Here is a 22,010-nt window from a genome sequence, read left to right on the forward strand (position 1 = left end):
AAGTTAAACTGAGATATTCCGTTAAAAAACACAGTAAAACCGGTATATTCTATAGTTTTAGTAGACGAAACGTCGTAAATACAGTAGGATTACATTTTTATACCAGATTCCCCGCTAAAAGAATATTTAATTTTCTTTTTCTTCAGTGAATCCTTTTATCACTGTATAGGCTAAACCAGAGTCACTCTGGGCTAAACTGCATTCACTATTTGCGAACTCGCGATTGAACCATGAAATATATTTTTAAGCAATACGTCACGCTATAAAATACACATTGGAACAATAAAACCTAGAAATAATTTTAAGCGTTTTATAAATGGGACAAATTATAGGGATAAAACTAACGTGGCAAATGTGTCGCGTATACAAGTTTGTAAATCTCTGTCCCGATATTTAGCTTATAAAACTGTATGTATCGACAAAGTTGTTCGGATAATTCTGAACTGTGAAACTGCATAGCAATAATAAAAAGCGTTCAGATCGTCTTTAAGCTGTCGCGGTGAAGAAAAAAGCCACTTCGGCGAATTTTTTGACCTGCAGAAATAACGTAACTTAGAACTGAATATAACGTAGGCTACTAATTCTATGTGAGTGACGTCTATTCTATGTGGGTGAGGTCCCGCACCGTGGCACGCCATGGGTCCTAAGATTAAGGCCAGGATTTGCCCGTGACCTTGAGTACAGTATATATAGTAGAGTGGGAGAAGAAGGGACACCTTTTTTTATAAAATCGTATTCATACGACTCCCACAACCGTTGTTAATTGTTTAAACCACGATCAGGGTATTTGGATATTATGTGCCAAAGGTGTCCCATCTTATTCCACAGTACAGCATACATGAAACATCAAAAAACGAAACTTACACGAAAAAGATCAGACGTTGCTCATAAACTTTTCCTTCACTAACACGATTTTCATTTCTTCCAAATTCTCCATAATCTCGTTTCGACTTCTCTCGATCATCAAGTTACAATTATTCAGTCCTGTCCTCAGCTCCTCCCATCCACGAGAAAGAAGAGCTTCTTGCATCGCTTCCATTCTCTTCTCGAGATCAGCTTTCACCTACAAGATTCATATATGGGACACCTTTTTATTCTATTTTCTCGTACATTTTGGTAGTAAACAAAGAACACTCAAGGAATTATAAAACCTTGACCTCGCGACTTTCATAGACCGTTGTTAATGGTTTAAAACACGACCAGGATATTTATATATTTTGTGCTAAAGGTGTCCCATCTTTCGCCATTCCATTCCACTATATTTTATTATGCTGCACAAAAACTGACTCGCAACCCAGTAGTCACTAATGGATTGTCCAAATTATCAGCCCTGCATAAAAAACTCAATAAAATCTCAAAACATCTATGTTATAACGATTTTCGTTTTCTGGAAGAATAAAACAGCAAGTTACATTCACATTCACGTTATTTCCCAAACAAAATACATTCATAGCTAAAACTGTAAAACCGGAAGGTGAACTTACGGTCCCAAGCTCACTCTTTGTAAGTTCTACTTCTTGTTGGAGATGGTCAACCATTTCTCTTGTCGTGTCCACTTTTCCTCTTGTTTGTGTTGACTCGCGTTGAGTTGTTTGTTCCAATCCATCGCGTGTTAGATTAATGCGGTTCGTGAGGTCGTTACCAGTATTCAGGAGGTTGTCTTTAATGTCCTGCGTAAAGGTGTAATTTAAAAAAATAATTACCTACAAAGTTGTATATGCGTGGTAACTATTAAGCCGGCACGAGGTGTATATGAAAACCAGAACACGCACGTGTAAAGACGACTGTATTTTTAGAAATAAACAACGCTCTTTACGAGTCTCGATGCTACGATTATATAATTCTGTAAATATTTTTGATGGCCGATAGAGTATAAAATAATAACAATTTGTTTAGATTACCGTGTAATAGCAAAATCTAACCTCACTATACGTTCTTGTCTCTACTCTCGCTTCCCGCACCATCGCCCGCACAGTTCGTACACCTTGTTTTACTTCAGATTGGTCGGCTATGAGGTCATTTACCCTTCCTCTTAAAATACTAAGTCCACTCATCACCCGGTCTGCTATCGACCTGCTTGCTTCGTCCTGTTCGGCCTAAAGGACAAACATTTCAATGTTAGGTATAATATATATAACGTTTTGTATCCTTCCATTTTCGAAGCGATAAAAAAATTTATGTTACGTTTTAAACTTTTAGTCCTTACGAAACAAACCACATGATATGGATTAAACATTGTGGGGTTAAACACTCAGAAGCATCTGCTATACATATGGCACAGTGGGTAATTTGGGGTCTACCTCGCCTTCACGGTCCAGTGCCTTGCTCACGTGATCAACCGTCATCTCGGAATCCTCAAAAAGGAACTTCCGCACAAAGTCCGACTTTCTGTATCGGTTTATTTCAATAGTTTGCTTCCGTAGACAAGATTTTTTCCGCAGGAACGCCGGGAGAGTAAACTCAACATCTAACGTTAAATCAACCTGAAAAAACAACAATACAAATAAAGGTTCGCGAATAAATAAATGTTACTTGCTTTATTCTCGCGCGGGAAAAAAGACAGTCGTTATTACACGGGTGTTCTGTTTCATACACCTCGTGCCAGCTTATACGCGTTACCACGTATGTTACTTTGTGAGTGTTTTTTATGTATGACTGACAATTAAAACAACCTACTATTAACGCGAAATAAAGATAATCTGAGTGAAATCAAACCTGCATCCCAAGTCTTTCAAGTGTGGCGTGTTCTTGTACAGCTATGATGTCTCCTACAGCAAGACCAACCTAAGAATTTAAATGTAAATACATTAGGGACAATACGGTTACTAAAATAATCATATTAAAAGTTGCAGAAAATGGAACGAGTGTTATTAATACATTCAGTTTTTTCTTAAGGTTTATACGAAGAAATACCGTATTCTGGTTCAATGGACGGGACGTATGCACGGTCCGACAGCAACGTGTTTTAAACAATTAACAATGTCTATAGGATTCGTGAGGATACGGTTTTATCTTATTTTGTTTACTACCTAATGGGGAGAAAATAGAATAAAAAGGTGTCCCATCTTACCCCACAGTACTGAATATATATTAACCATACACAAAACTACTACTTACCAACAAGTTCATGATGATGATCGTCATCACGATGAGGAAAATGACAAAAAGGACGAAACTGACTTCAGTTGTGTAGACCTATATCATATCGAAGGAATGAAAATATATATGTTAACACATTGTGCGGATCGGGTCTTAACGCACACTTTTCTTCTAGTTGAAAAGTGACTGGTTTAAATTAAAGTTAAGTAACTCAATGTAAGTTCACCATGTGTTGAGTACAATAACCAATCTGTTCAACTAACAATTTTTTTCGCACTTTTATCTATAGCGTGTTTTAACGACTGTTGCTTTGCTGTTGATTACCTTTTTAAATACCATGATCTTCGCTTTCGTTTTCGAAGAGATATAAAAATTGCATTGAGTTAAGTTTTTAAACCCACCTCATTTTTGTAGTCACTTCCAATGGCGACACCAGCAGCAGAGTAAAATATATCTCCATAACTTAGCTCACCAATCATCATTACTGTAGTAGTGACTAACGTAGTGTACCAATTAGAAAACAGATCCTGAAACAATTTTTGTGTGAAGCTCAAAACCGATACAATTGTATTTGTGACCTTTTTATGTTAGGTATATAAACAGCGACTTAAAATGATTTGCATCGTATGCCTAAAACGACGCACATCATTATTTTGGTTAAAATGGTCACCATTTTAAAAGCGTGGTGTAAAGAACTGCTCCAACCCAGTGATTACTAATGGGCTGTCTATATTATCAGCCATACAGAAAAAACTTACATATACATGGTAACTCGTAAGAGGACACGAGGTGTATGAAACAGAACACTCGTGATACTAATGACTGTCGTTTACCGGCCACGCAAGGAAACCTATATATGTTACATCCATTCAAATTCAGGATATTCTACATTGCACTTACTTGATTTCCTAGTAGTATGGTAAACGAGAGAGCGAAACCAAATATGAAAAACACGAAGACTAGGAAGAACTGAGTGAAAGTTTTCAATATATCAGTGAACATCACGACAAAGATACCCAATCTCGGGATCTTCTGAATGAAGAGCAAGAGTCCCATCCACGAGAGGAAGATTGTAAACGCTCCCATCTCTTGTTGCCACTCCTGAAACAGGAATAAAAATGTTAAAAAGTTTTGGTGAAAAAAGTTTTTGTCAGGATCCCTGTATATAGTCAACATGAGTAATTTTTTCAGAGACATTATAAGTCAGATAAGGTCCAGCAAGCTATGATCACGTCTTAACAGCAAACCGTTTAGGTGTTGCATGCTATCCTGGCCTTAATTCCAGGTCTCATATGGCGTACCTCGCTATAGACTTAAGTAGAATAGAGCAAGTTATATTCATTCATTTATTATAGACTTAAGTAGAGTAAAGCAAGTTATATTCATTCATTCATTCAACTTGTATTTTCTCACCTGCCTCAAGCCAGTATCGGCTTGAAAACCATCCAACACTGCTAGCTCGTCGCTTCCCATGGCTGATGCTGTCAGTTGGGCCACAGTGTCAAGACTGTATGTGTAGAAGTCGATTGTTAGGATTAATGACGTCACATACAACGTCACTTCAATGAGGTTGGTGGCGTCAAGGTAATTCAGTCGACGGTTAGCGAATTGGAATATCTGTAATATAACTGTGGGGTAAGATGGGATATCATGAACACCGAAAACCCATATCTCCTAATCGTGTTTTAACCACGCTATTTTAGAGTTGCGGGGATACGGTTATTTATTCTGTAAATATTCTTTGTTAACTATCAACTGGAGAAAGGAGAATGAAAACAAGTAACGTCTTAACCCAGCACTCTACTGTATTTTGTTGTTTCACGACATCATTAAAATAGATTAATAAAATTCTCCAGTACATTGTAGATTAGGCTGGTGGAAAGTGTTAGGGGTTGATAGTTGGGAGTATTATGGGGTTAGGGGTTGTTGCTGGTGTTTAGTGGTTAGCAGATGACGTGATAATTCTTCACTATAGCATTATGCTTGTTAACTTACCTCTCTCAATAAGTTAAGTATAGAAAACCCTAGGATCGCCCATTTCATGTTTCGTACATCATAACTTAAGGTCTGACATCCAACAGCTCCAGGATGACTCGCTATGTAATCAGCGCGAAAAAAGTAACACTCTGAGCTGTGAAAAGAAAAAAAAATTGACGTAACACTTTTCGTAAAAAAAATGCTTAGTTTTATGAGTTACTCAACTAGGCCTACTTTTACACACTCTTTTCAAAAAATTGTAAAGGAAGTCCACGTTGTATTTTTTATCGGTAACGAATGGTTCCATATAGACTTATGTAGTTTGGGGTAACTACAGTGACTTAGAGTCAAACATACTTACGTCGATGTTTGAAATTCTGCCAATGTTGCGTTAGATAAAGCCATACCTGTAAAAACAGTTCTGCATTAAAAACACAACTGACTCTTGCGGAATATAATATGTTCACTGTTACTTCTGCTACCAGGCATAATGTAAACAATCTTTTAGCGGCTTATTTGGTATAAAACGTAATGTATTTCAAACGTTTTATTCTCCATAGAAGTCTTGCCGGGTGGCAGACGAAACGTCGGAAATATACACTATGTTTTTTTTATATCAGACGAGCCGCTAAAAGATTATTTACATTATGCCTGGTTGCAGAGGTGACAGAATCTTGTTGTCTTGTCAAGTTCTTACCAGTAGCGTTTCGACCGCTTGCAAGATATTTTCTCAGCCGAACGATTTTTATCCAGTCGAGGTTATAGAATGGCGGGTTAAGCATCATGTAAACGTTTAGAATGGTAAGATACGCAATGAAGAATAGCAGGTTACTGTAGTAAACATATCGACCGAACCGTCGCCATTTGTAATTGAGGAGACCGGTGACTACAGGATGAAGCAAGAGACTTTCACATTTGGATTCGACCTGAAAAAAAAATGAGTTTGTTTTTGTGCTTGTTAATCTGAATAAGTTCCGATTAGATTTTTGAGGTGATAAATCTATCTTTAGTACTTTATTTTCACATTTTGATTCGACCCAAATAAAAAAATATTTATTTGTGCGCTTGTTATACTGATTAATTAGGTTTTAAAACAATATACTAGAGTGGGGTAAGACTGGACATTATATAACCGTAGCCCTGCGACTCTAAAAGAGCGTTATTAATTTTATGGCAATTAGGTGCAGATAGTATCCCGTCTTACCCCACAGTACTATACATATATACGAATAAAAAAATCGGTTGCTTCTTTCATTTGTTTACCATGATTTTTAACGGGTGATTGTTCTGGAGGACGTCTGATTTCTTCACATACGTATGCGCCTCTTTCGTTAGCTGGTCGTGCTCATCGTAAACCTGAATGTGAATGAATGTAACTTAATTTATTCTCGCATGACCGGAAAACGACAGTCGCTAAACACAAGTGTTCTGTTTCATACACTTTACTAACCGTATAAACATTTTCATCCGAATAGTCAGACCCCCCAGCCGATGGCGGTCGCCCCCCTGTTGTTTCTGATCGTTCACTCCATTCCGTGCAAGCGTACATATCGTCAAAGAACTCGTATGCTAATGTTACCTGTTCAGGAATGGTAATAATATGATATACGTTATAAATTGGGTATGTTTTTAAAGGTTTACATATAAGTTTAGTCTATGTAGGTGAGGTTACATAGAGTAGAACCTAGGATTTAGACCGGGAATAGTTTATTACCTCAACGGGTTTATATCAACAAAGGTAGTTGAATCTCAACTTACTCAATTTTCTCGACTAAGATCGGTCAAAAACAAACATGAAGTAACCAACAAATTGATTTATCGCCACTTTGTTAAGAAGCAAAGCATATAAGTCCTTTAATACAGATATAATTCCACTTGGAAATTGAGTTACAAACTACGTGTTACATTGGTACGTTTTCCCGTCGACTTAACTGCATAAAATATCATAGCTTTGTAATTACCGTGTAATCGTCGTCTTCAGGTTTCTTTCCGTTATCGGTAACACATTGGTTGCAAACAATCTCAGCCATGTCTTCCATCTTAATGATGAGACGTCGCATCGGGGTGGTGGTCAAACCTAATTAGCATTTGTATTTATCTCTTTGAAAACGATAGCGTATGCCGTGTGAATTAAAGAACAGTTGTTACATGGATGAAACGTATGGGAAAGAGTCAGTTAAAATGCGTGGCTGTTGCACCCCAACAAAATTACAACGAGCGTGATTACATAACAAAAGTTACTTTGTAAGTTTTCATTTATAGCTGACAATTTGGATAACACATAAAGGAAGACTGCGTTGGATTATTTTTCGTTAAGCATCGTCGAACCTCGCACCCATAACCCCCTGGAGTAGGGGCAGACGCGCTAACCAGTGTGCTATTTGGCGTCGGACGTTGTATATGTACCTGCTACATCTTGTGTATCTGTTAAATTGTATGTACCTGTTACGGGATGAATGACCGCATTTTTCATTGATTGCTTCCAAGTTTCATGACGGAGCAAGGCGCGAACACAATCTTTCTGTGAATGATCGATCGCATAATCGAGCGCGTTTCTTCCATCCGCTGAGCGAAAAGTGACGTCAGCCCGCCACTGGAGGAGCAAAGCGATCATATCCACGTGACCACGCTGACAGGCAAGATGCAACGCGCAAATCTGAAGTTATAACGGGTTCAATGTATTGCAAGATATTGAATAAAATTTTGGTGTTTCACCCAATTTTTCAGATTCAAAGGAATCTTATTACAAATTAAATAACACACAGATGTTCACGAATTCCATGCGTTAACGGTACCGGTATCTAACGAACCACGCAATTTCTTTTTAAGCGTAACATACACACAATCATTTCAGATTATACAGGCAAATTGGTGGGCACGAAAAGCAGGCTGGATCAATACCGGTTATAAATACGGTAGAGGTGTTTCCAAATCCACGCACATCCAAATACACGCCCAGCATAATTGATCCGCCAGAAAACCTTTGTAGCCACGGGTATGGCAGTTCCTACCATACTGTACTGTAGCCATATACATGCACAAATTACATTTGTCCCATAATAAGGCATGCTAACAACGGCTCACCTTATTGTACAACTGATGACGTCGAAACACAGATATAACAAAATGAAAGAAAGCGTGAAAACGAAAAATATGAAATAAATACGTGCACGTTTTTCTACTTTGTTTTATGTGGGTTAGGTTTTATAGCGTGGCACGCTATGGGAGCTAGAATTTATGCCAGGGTTGGCCCGTTGCCACCAAAATAGGGGTTACTTGTATGGGTGTACTGACAAAGCATCCTTTTTAAAAAATGTTCAATACTTATATATACTTGAAATGGATAGCTTTTTGTGAATCCATTTTGTAAAATAAACGTATCATGAAATAAAATTATTTTCTTAAAACACGCACTTTGTCAATGGTAAATATATTGCATAGACGAAGTCGTATAGTTTATAAAACATAAAATAAACTTATTTGCTTAATATGTGTCTTATTACATCGAACCACCGACTTAAACCATGTATTTACCCGAGTTGGAGAATAGTTCTGTTTAAATGGAAAAATACAAATACTCAAATTCCATATGTTTATGTTAGTGAATGCCATTGTATGACAATCTTACTCGCAATTTTTTATCTCTATATTCTATGTAAGTAATATAACTGCAGTACTATATCGTTTACAAATGAACAAATTAGATTTTGTGAGTGACACTTTATAAATGGTTGTGCAAAGCTGCATGGGTAATTATTCTTGATGGTGTTGGTGAAATGGGTCTAAAATTACAGAAAAAAACAAAACAATGTTTTAAACAATTAACAACGAGAGTAGTGGGGCTGCGTTTATATCTTCAGTTAATATTCTTTGCTTACTACCAAGTGGGACGAGAAAATCCCGTCTTCTCCCACCCTGCTATATAATAAGGTGGGGGAAAATGGGACCCCATTAGGAAATAATATCTTAATATCCTAATCGTCCTTTTAAACAATTAACAACGGTCTATGGGAGTCGCGAGGATGCGGTTTTATAGTTCTTGAAATTTTCTTTGTTTACTACCAAATCGGACGACAAAATAGAACGAGTAAGTGTCCCGTCTTCCCCTCCCTACTGTATAATACTTTCATCCTATATGCTGTAAGAAACCTTACCTTTATTTTCCCCCGTGGTTGAATACTGGCCCCGGCTTCAAGCAAAACCCTGGCTGGCTTCACCCAACCATTGGCAGCAGCGCAATCCAGGGGCGTCCATTGTTTCGCGTTTCTCAGTTCAATGTTTGCTCCCATTTGGATTAAACTTGAAACACAAGACGTTATGTTAGATAGTGAATAAAATAGAATATAGTAGGGTTGGGTAAGATAGTGCATGTTTTCATACCCTTTTCTCGTCCCATTTGGTAGCAAACAAAGAATATGTACAGAATCCCTAATCGTTCAGAACACGATCAGAAAATGTTGAATAAATTAATGAATGTATGTTAATGTTAGACTACCTGACCCTACAATACTGTAAAAGTTTGATAAAATAAAAGCGTTATTTTTATTTTCTCTTTTAATGGGTTTGTACAAAATCGCTTGAAATATATTCAAAACTGTTTCTTTATTATATAGTTTCATTATCTCTTTCGATTTCTAGCTAGTTTGTTATTTTAACTTAAAAATGAAATCAAGTTTTACGATTAGGTGACTTGCATATTCAAAGCTGTTCAAATAAAACTCTATTGAATGTAAAGGTAAACAAATCCTACATCTCACATACAGGGTGACAATTCCTTCACACTTAAGCCATGTTTGCTAACGGTATCGAAGATCAAACAAACGTCATACACAGAATTGCTGTATGGCGTATTACAGAACTTATTTTTTCATGCCTGCCCTAAATATTTTACTGTAAGATAAGATGAAACACATTTGGCACATGGTATCCAAATATCCAGATCGGATTTTAAACAATAGACAACGGCGTATGAAGTTGTGAGGACACGGTTTTATAATTCTTTGAATGTTATTTGTTTACTACTAAATAAGACATGAAAATAGAATAAAAGTCCGTGCCATCCTACCGCATCCTACTATATTCCAAGATTTTTTCGCATTTTAGAAAAAAAATGAGTTCCATTTGCCCCACCCTACTATATATGTTCCTTGGCGTTATGATAATAACTTACATGACAACGCTTTTGATATTTCCACCAATACATGCCAAGTGTAGAGCAGTATTCGCCTCTTCGTCCCCCGCATTTATAATTGAACGATCCCGTTTTATTAGTGGAGGAATGACACTGTCGTGGCCGTGGAAGGCTGCCATGTGTAGTGTGGTTCGATCGTCGTCATTCTTGATGTCGGCAGAGGCACGGTAATCAAGCAAAAGCTGAAAATGGTTAAATAACTTTGAAGCTGGAACGAAGAATTTGGAAATACTACCCTTGTAAAAAGCGATTCGTATCAGTTTTTACAGTCGTTGCCCTGGCCTACAGTTTAAGCAACAACGTTATATTTTCCTAAAAACTGATTTCGTTGAAATTATATGGTTTCTGTTGTTTTTTTTTTTATTTTCAAAGATGTAGTTGCTTTACCTTTACTGTGTCCGTGTGTCCTTTCATTGAAGCTAAATGCAGAGCTGTATTGTTGTATCTATCTCGTTCTTCGATCATCAAACGCATCTTTTTGCTCTTCATTAGAAGCTACATAGATGTAACATACGTTAATTAAGTTAACGATGGGACCGTGGGGTGATGGGTTAAGGCTTAGAACCTAAATTATATATTTGTTGATCATGTTTTGAACAATTCGGAACACTCTTTTAAAGTCGCGTGGCTACGGTTATATATTCTGTAAATATTCTTTATCAAGTATTCTCTACCAAATGAGATGAGAAAAGAGAAAAATCGCTGCTTGTGGGCCACGATAAATTGAAAAGCGATGTATCTGTTCACAAAACGCCTATTTTCCACAAGACCTTGATTGCATCTGTTCTATCTTCGTCTGCTGCCCACATAAGACATGTTCGGTCGTCCTTGTCGGTTTCAGTGATGTCCGCTCGATGCTCCAGCAACCACGTCAGTGTTTCCAGATGTCCGTATCTTGATGCGATCAACAGCGGGGACATGAAGTCCGAATCCTTTAATTCCACATTGGCACCACTGCGTGAAAATCACAGAAATGTTTATAATGTATTGTAATACGCATACGTGTAGTAGGATGGGGTAAGATGAGACATAGTTTCATTTTTCTTTCTCGTCACATCTGGTAGTAAACTAAAATAGGCAAAGGAATTTAGGTGCGAGCGGTATCCCATCTCACCCCAAACTACTGTACCTTAAAATCATAGAAATACTTTTACAATTTCTATACAATAAACAAAACTTGCGTCGGTGCTTTTTTAATTTACACAGGATATACGTTTAAATGCTCTAAAATTTTACAGCGACCAAACTATAAAAGCTACAAACTATTGAGGTATGCGGTTAATGAGACATATACGCCCGGAAGGACAACAATTTTACTGCGAAAGTGTGTAGGTGTAAGTTTATGTTTCATTACATTTAGCGGTTTAGTGTCTTATTTGGGAAAATATTTATATCAGAATGGGGAAAATGAAACACATTTTCACTCAGTTTTCTCGTCCCATTTGGTAGTAAACAAAAACGATTTATAAAAGTCGTATCCTTACGACTCCTAAAAACCGTTGTTAATTGTTTAAAACATGATCAGGATATTTGAATATAATGTGCTAAAGGTGTCCCATCTTACCCCACAGTCTATATCTCATTTAGAAATATAGTTACTCACTTTTCTAGCAGGTGTTTCACAATAATGTGACAATTATGTTGACAAGCAAGAAAAAGGGGCGTGACGAGGGCGGAGTTTCTAGCATTTACGTCACCGCCTTCAGCCATCAGTAACTTTACAATATCAATGCTGTTGGCTTGCACTGCCAGGTGAAGACAGGTGTCGTCCCTGCTCCTACATTGGTGCACCATGCTTCCAAGACCTGAGTTATTGAGTGGATTTAGAATAGAGTAGCGTGGGGTAAGATGGATTTCATTATTTTCTTACCCCATTTGGCAATAAACCAGGAGTCTATATGATATAATGAATGATATAACTGCAGCACCGCCACTCTAAAGGTGTTGCCAATTGCTCAAAACATAATCAGAAAATGCGGGACTTGGGTGCTACCAGTATCCCATCTTACCCAACAGTATACTGATACAAAATATCCTATTATTACACCGATAGGTATGCATTTCATTCATTAAAAAATTAACTTTCTTAAAATGTCTTACCAACTTCTTTCGACTTCTGGATACAGAACTTAACAAGCTCCATGTGTCCGTTCTCTATGGCTAGATGAAGAGGAAGATTTTTCTCCGCATCAACGTCCTGAAGGAGCTCTGCAGATCCTGAGGAATAACAACTTTTTAATAAAAAAAAGTTACAGGAAGGAGATAAAAAACAAGTTGCAAAAATTGAGTTACAAAACAGAGGGCAACCTGGGACATATAGGGCTGCTAAGAACATTTAACGTTCATTGCAAAATACGACAATACCCTTAACAGCTTTAAAAGCATATACTTTGTTGCAATTAAAAGCTTAAGGTCCTAACCTCGGTTAGTAAATTCTACACCACATACTTCATACACCTTGAGGGCACAAGTGTCCGTGGTTTTGTATAATAAACAACCGACGTTACGGCGAAGATCATCGTATGTGTATTTGAACATCAATATTTAGATATTGCATTACATTCCTTATGAAGTCCTACCGGATTGCGGAAGAAACGTCAGAAATACACTACGTTTTTTATACCAGATAAGCCATTGAAAGATTATTAATATAGTAGGGTGGGGAAGACGATTATTATATTACATATTATCCAAATATCCTGATCGTGTTTTAAACAATTAACAACGGTCTATGGGAGTGAGAAAACAGCTTTATAATTCATTAAATGTTCTTTGTTTACTAGGTGCCCTATATTTCCCCACCCTACTATATTAGGAAAGTCAACGGCCCGCCGATTTAAATCTACCTTTAGTAGCTGGGGAAGCGCCAATGTTAGTTTTGGACGTCGAAACTTGCATGCTGGTCCCATTATTACTCGGTTTTCGATTATGTCCTGAACTCTCATGATTGTTTCCTTTATTGTTTTCAAGATTAACATATTCAGCTTCCAACGCAGCTTCAGCTAAGGTGTCAGCTTTTGCCAGCAACACTTGAGCGATCTGAGAAAAACACAGACGATTTAAGATAAATAGCACCGACAATATGATTTTTTATATGAGCTTATACGTGCTTACATGTATTAAATCCAGCCGCATTTATGTAAGGTCAAGTTAAGATCCCAAATTCATAGCATATACCATTTGGTATTCATCGCCGGGAAATGTCGCTTTATTGTTAATTGGTTTGTAACTTATCAATTACCATCCATTAATATTGGTGCCAGGCATGTTGTGCTTGTATTTTGGCTGCTTCGCCAAAATTAGCTAATAACCGACGTTGAGACCGCCTATTCGGTCGTCTTCATCAAGGTGAAATGACACTCAATCATTAATTACTATCTTACGTCAATGCTTCCTTCAGCGCATGCTAAATGTAGGGGTGTTGTCAGGTCTTTGTCTCTGCATCTTATATTGGCTCCAGCTTCGAGCAACAGCTTAACTATCGTCTTCCTACCGTATAAACACGCAAGGTTGAGAGCGGTCATTCCTTGGTGGTCCGCCATCTGAAGAAAGATATTTTCTTTACGAATGAATGAATGAATGAATAAATGAATCTTAACTTGTTTATATTCGCGTGGCTGAAAAACGACAGTCGTCATAGCAGCACGGTTTCATACACCTCGTGCAATACCTAAACACCTTGCTAAAAAGGGGTATTCTGTATCAGTATATTATTGTGGGATATAAGTTATACCGTTAGCACATAATATCTCGCATTTTCTAATCGTGTTTTAAACAATTAACCACGCTATGTTATAGAATGGTAAGAATACGGTATATAACTTCGTACATAAAATCTTTGTTTTCTACCAAATAAACTTAATAAACTTTATATTTACCTCAAGTGCGACTCCCACACAACTTAGAAGTTCCCGCACAGCGTCTGTGTTTCCTCTTGTACAAGCTTGGTGAAGAGGTGTTAGACTCATGGCATCACGAGCGTTTACCTGGGCACCATTATCCACTAAAAGTTTAAGACAGCTTAACGTTTCTTCTTCTGGCATCGGCTCGTCATCCGAATCAGATGCCTGAGTAAAACATATAGATTTTTGTTACGGGTTCGAGGCTCGTCGCTGCTACCAATGTGTAAGTAAAACATATAGTTTTTTTGTTACGGGTTCGAGGCTCATCGCTGCTACCAATATGGGCGTACGTGTACTTTGCAAAAATATTTCACGGCAATAGCTCCACCCTAGTGGTCACTAATTGGCTGTCTAATTTATCGACCATACGTAAGCTGGCACCAGGTTTATAATCCAGAACACCCGCGTTATAACGATTAGTGTTTTCTCCCACGCGAGGATGAATCAAGTTACATTCATTTATATTAGAGTGTTGGAGTGTTCCTTATATATATATATATAGATTAAATAGTTGCAGGTATTGTATATTTGATAGTGACTTAGTCAAAAAACACAAGCTTGATCAGACAGCAATAAGGGCTCCAACTCTTGATCAGTATTGACATAAATACTGATTGGCATTTTCCCTAGCACTTCACACGTCATAGGAAACACTATATTTATATATAAGTAAATCGTGAATTTCCCAACAGCGACGTTAGTTTGTTTTACAGACCGCAATGTATGATTTCGAATCAGCATATGTCAAAATATGCCGATTAAATATTTTTGAACGACCAATATATATTACTTTCTCTTCCCTATCGTTAATAAACAAAGAACATTCAAAAAATTATTAAACCACATCCTCACGACTCCCATGGACTATTGTTAATTGTTTAAAACACGATCAGGATATTTAGATATTATGTGCTAAAGTTGTCCCATCTGTCCCCACCCTGTTCTATATACGTGTGACTCAATATTAGTAAATTTGCATATATATGAAGGAGCCAAATGAAGATTTAAATACACATGTGTTGAACGATTGATAACGCTTATTTATCCTCGCGTGGTGGAAAAAACGACAGTAATTATAACACAGGTGTTTCGGTTTCATACACCTTGTGCTGCCTCGCTACGAGTTACCACGTATGCAACTTCGTGGGTGAATGTTTTCCTGTTTTACGTGTAGTTGACAATTCGGACAAACAATTAGTGACCACTAAGTTATAGCAATGACCGTTACGTGTGTCTTGTCCAAGGACTTACACCTGTAATGTGATATATATAGCAGCAATGCGCATCGAATCTGGTACCTTTAGTTACGATGCGAGTCATTCTATTTCCATGAAATAACCTTCTTGTATCGTTATACTCTGCTTGTTTTAAACAGCAAACCTCTTACGTCATGATTCTGCTTACGTCATGATTCTGCACATAAAACTGCTTACCTCATCATAATTCCAAGTTGAATCGGTCGCCCGTTTTTTCTTGTATTTTGCGATGAAATGCAGAGGTGTGGCGTCATCCTCTCCTTTTATCTGAACGCCTGTGGTTTCATACAGGATAAAAGTAAACGGGTATTTCAAGGTACTAGTTCTTTAAATAGCTTGCAACAATGCTGGGGTAAAACTTTGTCTGTTCAACCTCAAAGGTTGGAAAGAAATACTAAGGGTTTGCTGACTTGGCTGATTACATGCAATAAAGGGTTTGAATGCGAAGTCTGTAATATATTAGGTAATATGTAGTATATGTTGTGGGAAGACGGGACACCTTTTTATCCTTTTTTCTCGTTCCATTTATTAGTAAACAAAAAATTCAAAGTATTTAAAAACCGTACCTTTACAACTTCCATGGACCGTTGTTATTTGTTTAAAACTTGATCAGGAAATTTGAACATTATGTGCTAAAGGTGTCCCATCTTTCCCCACCCAAATACAATATGGTAAACATAACATACTTGCTCCGTTCTTTATGAGGTAACTTATCATGTGGTAATGGTTATATCTTGCAGCATAATGCATGGGTGTCAGTTTCCCATCGTCTTTTTCATTAAGTCGTTTCTTCTTCTGCTGCATGGTGGAAATTCGTTCCAAAAGTTTCTCCATTAGCATAACGTCGCCCTCTCGCGCCACCTGATAAGTAAATATACGAATGAGGGGTTAATAAAAAGTATCGAAACCTAAAATCTTGTTTAACTGAAATACCAATGAAGGCCAGTTCAAAAACTCTTTTTACTCTTGACACTTTAAAAATTATTGTTTAACCACTATTTCGGATTTCTGTCAAAAGAATATGTTTGTGTTTAGAAAAACTTAAAATAGGTTGAACTGGAAATCGGTAGCTTATATTGTTTAGCAAAGTTTTTACTTAACACATACATTCCAATGTGTATTAGAATGCATGTATAGTCATATATTGCGAATATTTGGCATTAAGTCAATTAAATTTCCACATTAGAGCCAGTTATGCTTACATGCATTCAAACAGCAATAAAACAAGTTATAATAAATCAATTTGAGCCACACGGCGTGACCAATTGCTATAAACAAGAAACCAGACTTTGTTTAATTTGTCGCTAGGGCCGAGGCAGTTATCAGCGCAGAGCCGAATCTTAAATTTGTTCATGGCTTTTATGCTGAATGGACGAGAATTGAACCTCTTACAAGAAAGAATTTGACCGTAAACCCTCGAATATAAAACTGGGAGGTCCTTTGCGATTTAGCTTTAATATAATATTACACGCGCAGTTATTGCGGCCGTAAAGAAAGTATGAATATAAATTGCTTCATAAAAATCTGTGGTTTTTGTGATTTGAACTTGCGAAGTACCAATACCTCTTGACATAAGTGTTTACTACATCTTAAGCAGTGATTCTCATCTACCGGGCAGCGTCAACTTGGTCCTGCTGGTCCGCTAAACATTTTACAATTTTAAATTGCTGCACTTCGACAAACTTCAATAAAACGACACACAACACGTATAATATCAATGAAACATCAGCAAATTTCTCAATAAAATGAAGTTTCCATTCTTAGCTTTTGAGTTTTAATTGCACACTTATGTCGTATAACTACATTTTGGGTTGATTTTAATTTTAGAGTTTTAGCGATCCATTAGAACCCGTAAAATTTTACCGCAATTTTACTGATTTAGAATTTTACGGGTCTATTCTATGCTTTTAACTGCATACTTCTGTCCTAATCACATTTTGGGTTGAATTTGATTTTCGAAGATGCATTTTATTTAAAATGTCACCAGTCCGTATAAGTTATAAAGTTTGTGAACCACTGGTCTAAAGCTCTTACAGTGTAGAGATCAAGTGTGCTGTAATTCTTTATCCACGTCATTGCAGATTTCTTGCAGAACTACCAACTTATAACTGACATAAAACAGAAATCCGTCAGCACAATATGTGGTACAGTTGACGAAATACAGCGACTAAAATTTTTAGGGAATTTGTCGTTTTAAATGCCGTACAAATTATAATTTTACGAGCATTTCGAGTTGTTTTTAGTTCCCTATGACGTAGCACGAAGCTTACAATTTGCGAAGTGTCTGCGGTTAAATTTATATGAAGGTCAGTGAACTAACTCAGTTCGTTGAGTTCGATAAACATATTGTGGGGGTGGGGGAAAATGAGACACCTTTTCAATCAGTTTTCTCGTCCCATTTGGTGGTAAACAAAGAACATTCAAAGAATTATAAAACTGTATCCTTAAGACTTTCATAAACCGCTGTTAATTGTTTCAAACACGATCGGAATATTTAGATATTATGTGCTAAAAGTGTCCCGCGTTCCCCCCACTCTACTATACCCATTATAGATTCAATGCCACTACATTGTAGCTACAGAATACACGGGGTTATTATAACGTGATATAAATATATGGCTTTAGTTTTATCGCAAAATAATCAAGAAAAGCTTCAGATGTATACTAGTAATTGCTGGGATCTAGTTTTTGGCCATACACATCGTAATTAGGCACAATTGTGGACAATTGGGGACGATTTAAATTCGTAGACGTTACGCACATGTACCCTCTGCGTATGGTATTAACGGATCTAGTTGAGTTAGAAAGTTATCTTTGCTACTTTACTATGACTTCTGTACACGTAACAATCAATGCCTACGTCACGCACGCAACCTTTGTGACGTCACAACCACAAAGCCAACTATTATTCTCAAATAGAGAATGTCGAAATGCTATATTTTACAAATATAGCATCACTTCTATACCACAAGTTTAGTTATAAAGCGTAGACGTTACATTTCCCGTACTGGTATCGCTTTCATACGGCCGTTTCATAAGAAATAACTTTCTGGTCATTGCTAAGCAAACAAACTGGCACGGTACACTTGGCTGTCAAATAATAATTACCCAGCGATTCTGTGGGCCTGACCACTTTAATTTAAAACGCTGCTCGCAATTTGAGATAATAATTTGATGGGTATCTCATCCGTGTATTAGCTCAATTTAAGTCATTTAATTTTGAAGGAAAATTAGTCTTTTTAATTGCGTCCGTTACAGCGTTTTGTCCTTCCATAATTCGGTCACATTTCTACGAAGTTGTCCCAGCAAACAAAAAACGAACGACAGATTTTCGGGAATCTTTCGCTGTTTGATCAGCACTTACAAATCGCTTGGTGATATGGAACATATAGGTCAGACAAAATTTATACGTTTGATTCTGAATCCGGTTATTGCCGAGACAAAAATATTACATTTGGTCTTTTGCCGTTTTTTAGGTTTGTTTAAAAACAACGAATGTAGGCGGGAGATTCATTTTATTTTTTGTTTTCATTTGGTAGTAAACGAAGAACATTCGAAGAATTTTTAAACCGTATCCTTACGACTCCTTTAAGCCGTTGTTAATTGTTTAAAACACGATCAGGATATTTGGACATTATGTGCTAAAGTTGTCCTATCTTCCTCCACCCTACTGTATATAACTATACACTATTTTTCAAAGTTTTGCAATAGTGATCAAACATTTAAAATGAGAGAACATGATTTTTGTTAGGCACGCAAAGGCCTAATTATGAACCCTAATAATTGTCGAGACATGATATCAAAGCAAATATTGGCTGACAAACATTATGTGAGCAGGTGGAGAATTGAAAGTGAACAATATCGTTCATTAATTGAAATACCATACGAGTGGGGTAAAATGGGACATATTTTATTCTCTTTTTCGCCACATTTGGTAGTAAACAAACAATATTTACAAAATTATAGTACCGTAACCCTAAAAAAAAACGTTGTAAAGATTTGGACGCTAACAGTGTCCTATCTTACCCCACAGAGCATCGTTAATTTTTTACCATGCAAGTTAATATTTACTCTAAACCAAACTAACCTGATGCAAAGTTAAATTAGCGAGATCCGAAGTGCTGAAGATCCGAACATTTTCCGGCATCAGTGTTGTCGGTTCTTCTTCTATAACAGCAGCTTGACTAATAGCTGGGCTAATGTTGGCCACAAGTGCAACACCCAATGCTTTGGTTCCTTGAATAATGCTGGTTTTCTTTTCTTTCATTTCCATGTTAGCTTTTTATTAGTTTACTACGTTGATTCTAAACTTGAAATATGATGCTAATATTCTTCACACCTAATTTACGAAAACAACAAACCACGCATTGCCTGTAAAACGTAACTTGGTTAATAAAATGTGTACAGAGTTTTCAAAGTTGGCAAATTCTTTTACAAAGCCACACATTCCTGCACAAAGATACGAATTCTTTCACAAAATTTACAAATTCTCTTTGACTCAGTTCACAACTATATTCAGTTATTTCGTCGAGTTCAGTACACAGTTCGTAATTAACATACATAATCCCTACCACCGGTTTCGGATTATATTATATGAATAATGCAATATAAAAGTACAGGGTGAGCGAAATCTCGACAAGAATCAATTATTTAAATTATAAACCTCCGCAAATGAGTTTATCCTAATAAATGCGGCGAATAAAACACAAAAGTGATAATCAAATGCGAGGGGCGAGAACACAACTGTGGCGCAACCGCAGGTCTTGTAGTCAAACAGTTAAGCCACTAAGTAGCAGAAAACATTTCTGTACAACGAAGGACAATAATGTTTGATAAAGAATTACCACAAGAAGTTGTTCAGCAATGGAATCTGTCAACAGGTAAGAGATAAGAATGTTGTTTCGCACGTTGGTAGGCAACGGGATTAGATTAAAACTGCATGAATGAAAATTCGTTTTATGATGTGTATTGAAAACCAAGAAACGACTTACAGACATTTTCTCCTAAATTTGGTTTAACTTTGTCGTTTAAAACGCCAAGTGTATACGTTGATATGCTCACAGTGTAGCTATACGATGTTACGTAGTTTCTTGCGGTAAAACTCATATAAGCATGATTGAGTAGCTTGTTTTCTAATTTACTTGGCGTACCTTAAACCTACCGTATATATGTTGAAGTAACTTGTGACCGTGACACCGTTGTATTTATGCAATATACACTTGTAGTGATAGCATCATCGTGAAGTAGTTAATCTATTTTTTTGCAATACCATAGGAACCGTGTCGATTTTATCAGTGTGTGTGAGAAGTCAAAAACTTGGTAGCGCGCCAAGCGTTGTGAACGCGCGAGGCGAACACGTATGCCCATACAAAGTCAAATACCCTAACAAAATCATTTGCCTTTCTCCCTTACACGTATCTCATAAAGATTTCTAAACTATCCTATATTGAACCGCATTGTAACAATATCTGTAGCTACAAGCCGACTTATTTATCACTACAAAGAGTATCTAACCGTTAAAAAGTTGAGTTATCTACACACTCATTTAAACCTAATCATACACAGTCTTACTGGTTCTGATTAATGGTGTACGTGAAGTCCTACAGGTTAACTACATTACGTTGTAAGTGTTAACAAAAGTCTAAAATAGAATCATCGTTTTTATTTACTGATAAATAATACGTCAGTTCCATAACTCATATACTTGTACAACAGTCAACCTTTTTTACTGACGTTCTTTCCCGCACCCTTTACCCATAGCGTGTTTTAACGACTATCGTTTTGGTACTAATTCCCTTCTCTTCGTTCTTTATATAACATGATCTTCGATATCATTTTCGAAGATATAAATAATAAATTATGTTATGTTGTTTTATACGTATATTGCGCAATGACCAGTTTAGAAACAAAAGCTAACTACATAACAAAACCCGCAGACCCACGTCTGCTATAGCATTCTGCACTCGACTTAAAAAAAGATTACCTGAAAGGTCCTTCGTGGCGGATTTTCTCGTAATAAGCGTAGAGTTTGTCAATAATAAGATCTTAAGGGATAACTTATTGTTTAGTTACGTCGCAATTCGCTTCGTTTAGGTTCAAATATTGCAGTCTAAGCCCATAACTGCCATATCCTTGACTTAATTCTTCGCTGAATTAAACTTGAAAAGGCGCACACATGGGTTTGATGCACCCAACCTTGGGTATGTGCAAAATATACTTAAAACCTTGACACTAGCTTAGTGGCTGGCAGCAGTTGAGATATTTAAATCGTCTTCAAATGCTTTTCATTCGCCTCAAGTCAGCAGCGTAAAATGCGGTAAATACCTACACAGAATAGTCGGTAATTTGAAGAACGGGGTATTTTTATACATTTCTCTTTTATATTCGCTACTGTCATTACCCCTTTTGAAATTCACTTGTCCGCAAATTTACGGTAATGCGACTCTAAGCCCGTTTTATACGATATTTTCTTTCTGGATCTTTAGTTAAAACTGACCATGGCCAGTGTTATAACCAGCGATTAGACTTTTTTGTGAAACAAATTAACTCCATAATTTAAAGACATCTGCCCTAAGTTGCGCTAAA

At 36.9% G+C, this 22,010-nt stretch overlaps 2 protein-coding genes across 3 annotated transcripts in view; one reads left to right on the forward strand and one right to left on the reverse strand.

Moving 5' to 3' along the window:
- Window positions 1–223: 223 nt before the first annotated feature.
- On the reverse strand, window positions 224–20,256 carry LOC149734313 (uncharacterized). 2 transcript variants are annotated; one of them, XM_089881818.1, is made up of 30 exons: window positions 19,513–20,256; window positions 16,112–16,286; window positions 15,603–15,700; window positions 14,146–14,334; window positions 13,651–13,809; window positions 13,114–13,306; window positions 12,368–12,484; window positions 11,871–12,072; window positions 11,038–11,221; window positions 10,655–10,762; window positions 10,247–10,449; window positions 9,231–9,375; window positions 8,611–8,628; window positions 7,519–7,732; window positions 7,038–7,153; window positions 6,527–6,655; window positions 6,340–6,432; window positions 5,774–6,002; window positions 5,438–5,483; window positions 5,095–5,230; window positions 4,513–4,716; window positions 4,000–4,200; window positions 3,501–3,626; window positions 3,118–3,195; window positions 2,716–2,784; window positions 2,301–2,483; window positions 1,923–2,096; window positions 1,485–1,670; window positions 865–1,063; window positions 224–534 (listed from the first exon to the last, which is right to left on the reverse strand). In XM_089881818.1, exons 1-29 carry the CDS (start codon window positions 19,696–19,698, stop codon window positions 875–877), a joined length of 4,350 nt encoding a protein of 1,449 aa, XP_089737944.1. In that variant the 5' UTR covers window positions 19,699–20,256; the 3' UTR covers window positions 224–534; window positions 865–874. The 2 variants fall into 2 exon arrangements, with proteins under 2 accessions (XP_089737944.1, XP_089737945.1); XM_089881819.1 differs by lacking the exon at window positions 8,611–8,628 and having other exon boundaries at window positions 19,513–20,255.
- LOC149734314 (monocarboxylate transporter 12-like) overlaps window positions 20,230–22,010 on the forward strand; it is a 29,920-nt gene continuing 28,139 nt past the window's right edge. The window contains exon 1 of the mRNA XM_089881860.1: window positions 20,230–20,305. Coding sequence (XP_089737986.1) covers window positions 20,251–20,305 — 55 coding nt within the window. The 5' untranslated portion in view covers window positions 20,230–20,250. The remainder of the gene's footprint in view (window positions 20,306–22,010) is intronic.

The sequence above is a fragment of the Ciona robusta genome, chromosome 7, assembly GCF_009617815.1.
Source record: "Ciona robusta chromosome 7, ASM961781v2".
NCBI lineage: Eukaryota > Metazoa > Chordata > Ascidiacea > Phlebobranchia > Cionidae > Ciona > Ciona robusta.

Bases quoted from the DNA above. Each gene is read 5' to 3' on its own strand.
- LOC149734313 (XM_089881818.1), bottom strand. From the start codon at position 19,698: ATGGAAATGAAAGAAAAGAAAACCAGCATTATTCAAGGAACCAAAGCA. The intron at 10,450-10,654 runs GTAAAGCAACTA...AACCATTTTCAG, and splicing joins GACACACGGACACAGTAAAG to CTTTTGCTTGATTACCGTGC. The intron at 6,656-7,037 runs GTAATTACAAAG...ATTCCTGAACAG, and splicing joins CTGAAGACGACGATTACACG to GTAACATTAGCATACGAGTT.